The following is a 12,255-nucleotide window of genomic DNA, read 5'->3' on the forward strand; positions in this document are numbered from 1 at the left end:
AAGATGCCCAATTAATATTAGGGATGGTGAACAGTCTGAAGTACTTGATTTAAATTTCAAATAAACACGTTTGACTGCAACTGAACAAAATTAGCACATCCCCCACCAAATTCCATGTTTTTTTTTAATAAATCCTTTTTCTGAAAGAGCACAAACAACTGTGATGTGAATACATTCTGCCTCATTCGGACACGTGAAAAGGGCTTTAATCTGGCAAGTAACCACAGCATCCGTTCAGCAGAACTGAAATCCTCTGAAAGAACCTGCAGGGCTGCAAGCGTGGAGCTGCAAGCTGCCTTATGAGAGAACAGAGGCCTCAAAGAAGGAGCTGCACTACCCAAAAGAGAGGGGTAAAGACCACCAGAAACCACGGCTGGCAGGAAAGGGTTTGGAAATAAAGCGCGGCACAGCTCTCGTTTTCACCACATTTCTAAATTTCTGATAGCTGAGCAAGATGAAACGACAAGAGCAATAGTATCCAACTCCAGAGACCTTTAATCAGCCTGTCCCACCTGCACGGTCATCTGTGATGCACAGCTCACAAGCTCATGAAAGTTTCAGAGAAGAGCGGGCACAGCCAGCCAAGCAAATCAGAAAAGCAAGGGAAAAAGAAGATAACACTTAGGGCTCCATTTTCTGAAAATAAACCATTTTCTGGAGATACCTCCTCTGGAGTCAGCGTTTCTGAAGCTGAAAATTCACTGTAACAGGAGTGTGACAGCAGAAGGCTGTGCAGGATGGAGGTTAATTGGGGTTTACAATCCAGACGTCGCTGAGCACAGTGTACAGAGAAGGAGCTGAAGGCAGGAGGGTTGTGGCAAACCCCACGCTGATGACAGAAAGGGATTTGGGCCACAGTTCCTCCACCATCAATATTACTACAGCTCAATAAATTTCAGGCTAAGCTGCCTTCCTGCACCGGGTTTTGCCTTATCAAATATGACATGATTAGTGCTACACAAGATGCTGAACTGGCGGCATTCAAGGCTGGAGTCTGGTCTGCATTGGGCGAGGACAGGCTGGGCAGAGGCACCAGCAACTTCCAGCAACTTCATCCTCAAAAGTGGAGCCCGACTACAACACAGCACGACACCCTGAAAACACAGTGGACTGATGAGCTGAAAACAAACTGCCATTTTCCACCTGGGGAAGAATCCCAGCACAGATCCCAACATCCCACATGGCATCAAACCCACTGCAAACACAACCTTCCATCTTACGGAGCTCCAGCGCTCACTCAAACAGAGGCAGGGCTATTTTCTATCGTAACCTCACTCTCCATTAAGTGCTGAAATTTTTATCACACCTTAAAATGACAGTTAAATTATACTTGGCAAGAACATTTCATAGAATCATGGAATGGCCTGGGTTGAAAAGGATCACAACGATCATCTATTTCAACCCCTCTGCTATGTGCAGGGTCACCAACCACCAGACCAAGCTGCCCAGAGCCACATCCAGCCTGGATTTCATAGAGCCCAGAGCATCCTGGATTCAGAGCCTTTCTTACAACTGAGTTTTACCTGAACGTGCCCCAGCATTTTGTACTCTGGAAATCTTGGATAATTTACATCCTGCTACTTCGTTACCTTGTTGGACTTTTCTCCTGAATGACTAAAAGCTACGAGCACTCATGTGAACCTGAAAGTGAGCCTTTTTCATTGAGTGATGTTTTAAATTCAGTTCATCCATTTTTCTTAACCGAATTCTGCATCTGAAATTCAGGCGAGCAGAATGTCCAAACAGCTCCTCTTTGATGAGCGTAATGGGCTATGCAGAAAACGAACAAGTACAACCTCTCCTCTAAAAACTATCTTAAGAAAGTCTACGTTCTGATCCTACTTAAATCCCCGTGAAATATTCCGTGCAGGTAATTCAGATCCCTCATGTTTCATCTCAGAGCCCCCTCAGGAGCGCAGCCATCTGTTCAGCCACGTGCGGAAGGAAAAGATGAGCGTCGCTTCTGATCTGAAAAGGACCTGGTGTGAAGATGAACGGATCTAATGGGCTCTCCTACAGCCGGAGGAAAACGCACCGGTGACAACGTGACACTGCGAGCATCTCCCTAACAGACACCAAACATCAGACATGCTGAACGTGAGAAACTCATACAGAGATCATAGAAGTCAGTGCTATAAGCTTTTGCACACTGAAGGGGCGTGATTTTTCTGCAGGGATGAATAATTAAATAAAATGCAAAGAGGGAAACAAAGACTGCTATTGCTTCTGTAGATTTTCTACCAGGTTGGTTTGTTTTGTGGTTCCTTATCCCTATCCCTGGTTTTACGATAGCAACATCACTTCACATTTCCAAATTGTTTACATTTTGACACTTTCCACACTACAAGAAGACAGAAGCAACGAACCCCGGTCTGTCACTGAATAGGAAGCATACAGTATATATTAAATGCACACACACCAATCCCCTGCATACCCACTTCGAGGGGTTAGTACATGCTTGTGAATAGAGCACTGGGAAGGAGTGATGCAGTAATGCAAAGGGAAGAAAGGGTAAAGCATTAAAACTTTTAAGAGTGACAAAGTTTTAGAGATTATTGGAAAGTCAAATGGAATGTTCAAGGAGACCATTTTACAAAGAGAGCATATGGAGGAGTCAGAACACTTACACACTGATGTCTTCTGGTTACTGTTCTTGCTTGGCATTAGCTTCACCCCTCTGGATTTCAATTCCATTTGCTTTTTGACTACAGAGACAGAATTAAAACACAAAGAAAGAAAATTTTTAGATAACCGTTGGTGATGATGTAAAATGAGAATGCAGCACAACAGTTACACACGATAGTTCCCAGATGTTTGAACCACTTTTCCTAACCCCTCAAACCCATCAGCTCCCCCCATTCATTTACCCTTGTTAGATCTACTGCTGTCTTTGAAGAACTGAGCCAAGTTGACCCAGCCTGAATATAAAAGCTGGGCATACAATCCTCAGCACTCTGTAGCCCTGCAATGCTGCTTAACGTTCTACAAATGGGAAACAGACTGAAGGAAAGCTCCAGGAAACTGCAGGGATCTCAAAATGCGGAGTTAAGCTTTGACTTTGATCAGTCCACTGCCAAAAGAATCCCACGTAATACAAAGATGGCCAATGAAACTCAGCAACTATTTGTCCTTATTATCTGGACTTGGCCAAACTGAGGCTCTCTCTGCACAGAGGGCTCTGCACAAACCCCACACCACCAAATCCATCTGACTACTGGCAGACACACAACAGCTTCCTGCAGCACAGAGAGGTTTTGCAGCAACACACAGCAGAATTTTTACTGGCACGTTCGAAGTTAATGTGGTTAAAGGAAGCATGATGGCCATATTGCTTTATGGGATCCTTTTTCTGATGAGCCAGTTCTTATCTATGGAGAAAAGCAGTCCGTCTTTCACTTCAAACTGTTCTTTTCTTGTTCTTTATCTCATCATACTTTCATCTCTAAATTAGCACATTCCAAAGACAAAGTTGTCAAGAAAAATTACCAATAGAACTAACAAGGTTTTTTTAATCATGCTTTTTCAGCCTGGAGAAAAAAAAAAGCTAATAACATCTGTTTGCAGGAGCTTCAGACAGGGAGATGTCAAGCATCATTCCTTGAAGCTCACCCAAGGTAGTGCTGCTCTCAGCTCACTGCTGTAGCATGCAGCTTTTTGTTCATCATTTGGTACAGCTTTTTGCTTTCTCCTTAACTAAAGCATAACTTCAAACTGAGGGCTGAATTACCTCAAAAAACTTTCATGCAGAAAAGCTGACGTTGCCTGGTTTGAGTATCTTTAATCTGCTGGGGGTTTGTTGCCTTTTTTTTTCTTTTTTTTTAAATTCAGAGGGACAAATAATTAACAGTATGCCAATTCCAAAGCAAATGTAAGACGTGCCCGCTTCCTTCTGACTGTAATCCATCTGCAAACACTCTAAGGGAAAGGCAGCAGGTCTCAGAATGCCCAACAGCACTGCTTGCCTCCAGGTGACATTATGGTAATTCTGGGACATTTGCAGCCTGATCTCAAGGCTTTCAATACAACACTGTGTCAGGGATGTAAAAAAGAGAATGAGGCCACAAAAGCTGAAATTTCAGGGGAAGCCTGGAGCCTATTCCTACCTCTGCTACAACTAACCCTCCAGCCAGCATCCCCTCCCAGTCAATAGATACAGCCAAGCCCAAGTTCCTGGGGTTAAATGTGGGCTATCACAGGATGCACAGTGCTCAGTGTGGCTTCGCAGTATCAACTCACTGCTCTGTAAAGTGCTTCAGAGCACCATCACCAAACCCCAGCTTATGGCATGGAGAATGCACAGCCTGCATGCAGCTGGGCCTGCCATGTGACTAGGAATCCTTAACAGGATATACTCAGTAATAAAAGGTTTAACTGCATTCATTGCCTGTCTTCCAGAATATGCTCCACTCCAAATCTGCGACCAACAGAAAATTCAGCTCAAAACCAACCCAACAGCAACAAAACCAGCAGAAAACAGAGAGACACTGCAAGGGACCGGTCCTAAAACACACAGAACTGCATTGCCCATCAGCATGTCCCGTGTATTACCCTAAATGCACTCCCTCCCTTTCACCAATAATTGGTACAGATCACTGCATTCTCTCCCTCCTTAATCCCCCATTTTGTTCCAAGGAGATGAAATGATGAAGTCAAGTTTTACGAACGACTTACTTTCGATTAGAGCAACTCAGAACACATTATCACTGTTCTTCATAAAAAAAAGGAACAATTCCCCTTAGCTATTCCCTCAAAAATCTAGTGTATGAAAATTTATATTGTTTACAAATCTGACTGCAGAACAGCACCACAAAGGCCTGTGTCAGGCTAATTGGATGAACAGAAGTTACTCTGTCTTCTGGAGGGGTTTGCTGCTCACACGTTCCTAATAGATCTAATGGAAAGCTCAGCATCCTGTCAGATTTAAAAGATGACATTACAAAGCTTTTCCAGTGAGGAGGCATTCTGGGATGTCTTTTCTAACATGCTTCATGTTGTTCTAAATGAGAATTTAAGGAGACATTTATTTATTTTTAATTTGAAAAATCACACATTTCAGCAAAAATCTGTTCCACCAACCTCTGCTCCCCTTGCTGGCAGATTTGCTGGGAGATTGCTATTAAATATTGGCTTGCCTGGATCGGTTTTCTACTTTATTTTTCCCCTGCTGAGGTGCTCCAGTATCACCTGTGACATCAGCACAGGTTCCTTATGGGGATTCTCACCCAAGTTGGAGGTGAGGAGAAAACACCTTCCTGCAAAGTGAAACACCCCACGTGGCTGTGCAAGCTACTGGCAAAACAACCCCCTTACCTCTGTGCCTCCCCTTTGCTGCTCTGAGAAACTCTTATTTAGGAATTGGAGCCTGTAACAAACATCACAGTTTTCCTCTTTTTTTCCTATTTTACCAGTATGGCCCAAGGGACTGAACAGGTTGCACAGCACACACCATATCCCTCTGCACCCTTTGCAGATCTGCCAGAAATTAAGCATGTATAGATGTACATATGCTTAAAAGCCATTTAGGTGGTGCAATATGTGCAAAAGAGTTCATGAGAGCATTATTAAAGATGACAGGTCTGCTAGTATTTTGCATTTTGCTGTGGGTTGCAACTCACCCACATTTATCTTTCTACCTGAGTGCAGGACAGAAAGGGAAGGGAATGGGGAGGGCAGATCAATAAAAGATACAATTATGTGTTGGTAACAATCAGCTAAAAAGCAATTTGGGACCCTACTTAAGTAATAAAATATATGCTGGAGAGATGGACTACACCAGCCAGATCATTAGTTCTGTTTAGCATCATTTTAAATTCAGCAGCTTTTTCATTACCTCATTTACAGCATCCCATCACTGCACTGATGTCCCTGAGCTCTGCACCCTTACTGTCACCTGCCCCAAGCAATGCACACCCAGCTCAGCCTCTTATCAGCTGCAGATAACACAGCACCCACTGGGGAATGAAGACAGAGGGAGTGAGAGGCTGGGGAGGAAGGAAAAAAGATCAATGCATTGATTTATCTGTGGTTCCTTTCATTTGCTTTCACAGGATGTGGAACACAGTATTTGCAAGAATGCAAGATTCACCTTACATAAAAGAGACAGGAAAGGGAAAAATATTTCCACTCTCCCTGCAAAGGAATAAATTTACTGCATTCAACATAAAGAAAACCTGTATATGGGCTGATTCTATCTAACCTTGCTTTTATGTTCATAAAGATTTCTAAACTGGGGCATGGATTAGCAAGAGCTGAAATGGAACATACTAAGATGGAGTTCTGCTAAATCTAAGTATCAATGTTAAACAAGTTGGAAGGGAAATGATTTTCTTATAGATTATCAGCAAAGCCAGGTACATCTGAGAGGAAACAGGGTGTTAATAAAGGATGAACACATCTTTGGAAAACCAGCAACAAATCGGATTAATCCTAACCCTCCCCTCCTTCCTTCTCTTGGACAACCCTGAGGTTTGCTTCTATCTCTACTGCTAAAAAACCAAATTTTAGCTGCTCCACTTTATAAGGCAATACATGTCCTATTTTGTATCTACTTACTTATTTATCTCCATTAAAATATTTATGTTCAAACCAAGTTCTGTTTCTCTGAAAGGGTTATGCAGAGTTTTCTGAAGCTGTACTGGCACTTGGGTGCTCTGTCAGCACAGATTCCACTGCCTGCCAAAATCCTGCCCTCGTGCCCTGAGCTGCTTTGTTGCTGCACTGTTTGTTCGTTGTTTTTAAGGTATGGAGATCTTTCCTAACAGGTGGAAAGACCCTCACAAACTCCAGACCATCCAGCAGGAGACTGAAGAACGGCTCCCCCTGCCACTGGATGGAGGTCCTGCTTCAGTGGTATTCCAAGGGCATGTTTTTAGCATCACCTTTTAAACACTCAATACACAAAAGCACAGTTCATTATATCTAACAAAAGAGTTTCCAAGGAGCGTGCTAGATTAGAACCCCCCTGACATTCATCTAATCAGAGGGAATTATAACATTAATCTCTACTTTTCTATTTAAAGAAAAAGGATGATTCAGACAGGTGTTTCAATAGAAAGCAGCAATCATGGCTGCAAAGGAAATGCCATATCAAGAGCAATCAGCTGCATGGTCGTTTGTGTTACACAGAACAAAAAACCAAAAGGTTTTTAATTATAATTCAAAATAAATTTATACATCAGAGGAACACCAGGAAAGTTAAGAAACAACGGTGATTCATAATGCAAGGCTCTTGCTGAGGCCATGACTACATTGCTAAGGCCAAACAAACCAGGAACAGAAAGGGCAGGATTACAGATTTATGAAAGGAAACTCATCTCCCTTTCACTGTGCTCCTGTCAGTCAGTGCTACAGCATTTCGTCCTCCCCAAGTCCCATTCCTTCCTTCTGAGGAAAGCTGTTGTCTCTGGAGGTTGGACATGAGCTGGTCAGCCCTACCAGCTCCTTCCCTGTTCCAGTTTCTCCCACCCTGCCCCTGCCCTTGGAGCTGATCCTCCCTCTGGGACCCTTCAGGATGCACTGAACGGTGGCATCCCATGGCATACAGTGCAAAGCAATTTGCCAGTAACTCTCAGGCATTCCTATTTCCAACACACTGCCAACAGCAGCCCTCCATACAACACCACCTGGCAAACCAGGTGCAAAAATCAAGGTTAAAAACACCAAAGAATCAAGTGGAATTTGTCTGGATGTGCTGCGAGTGCTCACCTTGGTACTGGGCGCTGAACCCCTTCTGCCTGTGGTTGCCATCAGATGTGAAGTGAAGCCTCAGCCAATTTTTACTGCTGATAACTGGGGCGGGCAGATTCATCCCAGTGAACCTGCAAGAAACCAACCAAGAACAGCCAAGCGTTATTTTGACTGTGAGTTATAGCAAAAACCAAACGTCCTTGCACAGCGGATCCTCCTTGGTGAATATGAGAGATGTGTCTGGTTAACAATGCTCAAAGAAAAAACAAATGTTGATTTTAGCTGAGCAAAAGGCAAGAACAATCTTCTTTCATTGGAAATTGCCAGCAAGAAGCGATGATTTATGATCTACCCCAACCTGGAGGAAAGATTACAGCCATCAAATGTGAGGTGCAACACTCCACAGCCCATTAGCAACTGCTCTCTCTATACCATCTTATACTTCCTTAACAACAACAACAAAAAAGCAGTATTATGCTGTTTGCTTTATTAAACACAGCCATATTTCTTGGCAGAGGTGTCACATGCCAAGCCTCAGTCTGGAACAGTGTTTACCTAAGTCACAGCACCCTTGAATTGAGGTGTATAATGGCAGCATTAAGCACAGTGAGGGAATAACGCTACCATGACAAAAGCTATTATGGAATCCTATTACTGTTAACTAAAACCCATTTAATTTTTTAATCATAGACTGTCACTGACTTACAAATTATTGGTACTTTGCTATCTATGCTTTTTTAGATGAAGGTAGAAGTACACCGTATATCTCTTTGATTCAAAAGGATGCTTTAGATTTCATAACTTTCCATTTTCAACAGTAGAACCGACAGCCAGAAAGCATTTCCAAAGTCCTACACCCAACTAACACCTGCAGAGGTCACAACTCTTCCCTTTTCCCAAGGCAAACAGCAGGGAATTGGGATGACACCTGGCAGATCTGCAAGGTGCTCCTGCTCCACTTGCTAATGAAGCAGCAGAGATGATGATGCTGCATAGCTAATGCACCTCTGCCACCTACAGTACAGGCTTCAAACCTCCAGCATCCCGTGGGGCGAAGCCGACTTCTGCACAACTCAGAACCACCACTGAACACATCCTGCACGCTGCACGTCGGTTTGACATCGCTCCTGAATGTTTCACTGTTGACAATTTCATGTCAATTCTGCAGACCCTTTTGAAATACAAACTCCAATTTCACCTCAAACCTTTTTGAATGACGAAGTTCAAACACACGTCTTTGGGGCTGAGATCAGACATGGGGCATCTAAAAGCAATTCCAGGAAAGTTACTGTGGCTGTTTGTTATGACAACATGTTTAAACATCACACTCTTTTCCCCAAAGACTCTTTTATGATTTATTCTGAATTAAAAGTCAAACTTTTCACACAGAATCTTTAGGTGTGCAGAGCCAAATTCTGCTTTCAGAACTGTGTAGAGCTGAATAATTCAATTACCTGATCCAAGAACTGCAGAACAGTAAAATTAACCTGGCTGCACGCAGCAGCTTCACCCTCCTCTTCCCCATCTCTCTCTTTTTAATGTGTACTTTGGAGAAGTGGATGCAGCTGACTCATCATTTACACACAAACTGACCTGTAGGTACATCAACAGTTCACTGTTAACTCCCAAGAATCCCACATAGCTGAAGTGAAAAGTTAGACATCTGTCAGCCAAGTGAATTTACACTTGGAACACTGATTCAAAAAATTAATGGATAGCACTCCTTGCCACCTGTGCAACAGCACAAAAAAATTACTGTAGGCAAAAGCAGAACAACAGTCATAATCAGAGTGCTTTGCCCTGCTATAGAGAACTACAGAAGATTTGGGGTGAGGGACAAAGTCTCCCCAAATCTCTGCACAGAAATCCATCAGCATCATGTGGCATTTGCTTAAGACCCTGACAGCTCTTTGAAAGGCCTAAATCAGCCACAAAAGCACTATCAGGTCTTCATTTCCAACACGCCGCTGCTCAAGCTCCCAGCACACACACTGTATTCTCCAGGGCTCCGGTCCAGCAGAATCCCTTTTATCTTCCCACCCCTTTATTTCTGCAGTGAAGCAGTGCATTGTTAACATCAGTTACAGGATTCAGATTCCCAGGACAGCCATCTCAGCAGCTCCTCCTTCGCATTCAGCTCCCAATGGCAGCTCCTTCTGGCCCTACAAGTGATGAAGAGGAGCACCGGAGAGCTGCCTTGCTTGGGCTTACCCAGTGAAGGCTGGTGATGCATACTGTGCATATGGTGGAGACCCCACAGTGCTGCAGGTGGGAACACGCTGCAAGTGTGAGCTCCAGCCCCAGAGCAGCAGCTTCTGCTTTGCTCCACACAGACAGCATTGATCCACTGCCACGGCAGCGGCCAAACGCATCCCCATCACCCACCATCCTTCAGCTGCTGCCTCTGAGCAGCAGATGGGACACCTGCAGAGTGAAGGTTGCAATACCCAGGCCTTGCACTCTGCTCAGCACCAGGCTGAAATGTTCTCGTGGATAAGAAACCAAATGGTTACGCTGTGCATGTAACAGAAAACATCCCGCTCACCTGCAGTTAACTACCACTTTTTTTCATTACGAGGCTCCCACAGGTTTAAAATAATCACTGGAAAGCATTAATGGTTAATTGATAATGGAATATTTAATTACAGGTAAACACAGTTGAACTGAAGCAGCTGCATGGTTTCTGAATGCAAATGCCCTGGCTGCTGTTGCTGAATTCCAGCTGGTGTGGGGAGGATGCTCAGCACAGAACCTGCAGAGCCCCCCGAACCCCCTGCACCCCCATGCACTGCAAACACCAGGAGCACACCCTGCACTGCCAGAGCAGCAGCTGCAAACAGGACAGCACACAAAAGCACTGTGAGTGCTCACAGAGGTGCTGCTTGCACGAGGTCGGGGCACACAGCGTTCGTACCTCCAATTTCTCAAGGTCTTATTTTTTGTGTTATAAACCCAGCGCTGCTTTGTTCCCCTCCCCTCCTTTCCTGCTGCCATCAACCAGGAGTTATGAATCACTTGACTCAATATGCAGCTTCCTGAATGTGACAGCATGTTAACTGGAACTCTAAGGCCCTGGAATGACTAACCAGAAGTGTAAGAATTAGGGGTGGTTTTTTTTGTGGTTGGTTGGTTGTTTTTTTTTGGAAGTAAAATCAATACCCATTACTCACTGATAGGAATTCAGTACCCATTCTACATGAAATATCTCTGCAATCCAGGAGGCTCTGAACACAGTTGTTGTAATCTCAGCTCTCTTCTGAACCAGCAGGAACAGCTCTGCCCTGGGATCCCATTGGGTCCATTTGAGGCCATTTGTGGTGGATGGAGGTCAGCAAGCAGTTGGCTTCTGCTTAGCAGTTTGCTCCAGCTGCAGGGCAGGGGATGGCCCAGCCCAGCAGATATTTATGAGTGCATTAGTCTTGCTCAAACATCTGCAGATACACAGACTTCCACTCTTCCTCATCCTCCACTTCGTTGGGCAGTTCCTGATCCCCATCCCCAAAGCCCCACTTGCAGGTTTGGATGGGCTGTGAAAAATGCACTTCTCAAGCAACAGCTTTTGAGAGTTTTACCAATTCCTTCCCAAATAGCTTCCAATATTTTTAATCTAAGCACTAAGCATTTTTTTCTTAAGTGAAATTGAAGCCTCCCAGTTAGACGCAGCTCCTGTAATGCTCCGTTATTCCGTAATACAGAAAGGTTAATGGTATCAAAACTCTTCTTTTGAGCAAAAGCTGTGAAGTGTGGTTTTCTTAACTGCACTATTTTCTCTATTTCTTCTTTCACTCCTGTATTTCACATTGGATTCAAGCATTAAATATTTATACCGCTCATTCAACCATTCCTCCCTTGGTGCAATTAGTATTATTGTACATGGCTGGCAATGATTAATCTGCATTCAGGCACCATTATCTATTTACAATCCCAATTCCTGCTTTAATTTTGTTCCACATGGAGAGAAAAAGCAAGAAAAAGAAAAATCAATAAAACATCAGAAAGCGAGGCAGAAGCTCTAGAATGGAGGAAGGAGATATTTGCAGGCAGAAGATCCAATCTTAACCACCCTGCAAGCTGATGAGCATTGAGTTTGACCACAGTGTTTCCCTTAAGAACCCAAAGATGATGGGTAACTCATGGCGTGGATGTCACACAGATTTACTGTAGGAGAGCACGGAGCCAAAGGTCACAACCGGAGTTAAGAACTCCCCTTGAAGCCCCATTATGTCAAGTGCAGCAGTGGGAGGTAATGAATTTAATGTCAACTTGAAGGCACGAGGGCTACTGTGACACTCAAAGCGTTGCACTGCCAACAACCCTGTATCTTTAGAATAAAAACTTCTACAGCCCTTATTTTAAAGCTCCTTAGGGTCTGCCAGGGGACTGAGGATCCCTGATCTGCATGAACCCATGTACAGGTGCCTGGAAGGAGCAGCAGTATGGCTGGAGAGCCATTTTTCCTTTCAGTACAACCAGGGGACACTGCTGGAGCTGTGTGCCATTATTCCCTTCACCCGTACTTCTAACTTTGCATCCAAGCCTCTGCTCAAATTATCATGAGAGCTGAATTAA

General features: G+C 44.0%; 1 protein-coding gene across 1 annotated transcript in view; it reads right to left on the bottom strand.

Annotated features, from left to right (window-relative positions):
- The window catches only part of CSMD2 (CUB and Sushi multiple domains 2), a 230,066-nt gene that overhangs the window by 134,097 nt on the left and 83,714 nt on the right, over positions 1–12,255 (bottom strand). Inside the window, exons 7-8 of the mRNA XM_042834042.1 lie at positions 7,705–7,817; positions 2,628–2,705 (exon numbers count right to left, since the gene is read on the bottom strand). Coding sequence (XP_042689976.1) covers positions 2,628–2,705; positions 7,705–7,817 — 191 coding nt within the window. The remainder of the gene's footprint in view (positions 1–2,627; positions 2,706–7,704; positions 7,818–12,255) is intronic.

Source organism: Centrocercus urophasianus, unplaced genomic scaffold (assembly GCF_019232065.1).
Source record: "Centrocercus urophasianus isolate 14NV4802_14NV808 unplaced genomic scaffold, USGS_Curo_1.0 seq_43, whole genome shotgun sequence".
Classification (NCBI taxonomy): Eukaryota; Metazoa; Chordata; class Aves; order Galliformes; family Phasianidae; genus Centrocercus; species Centrocercus urophasianus.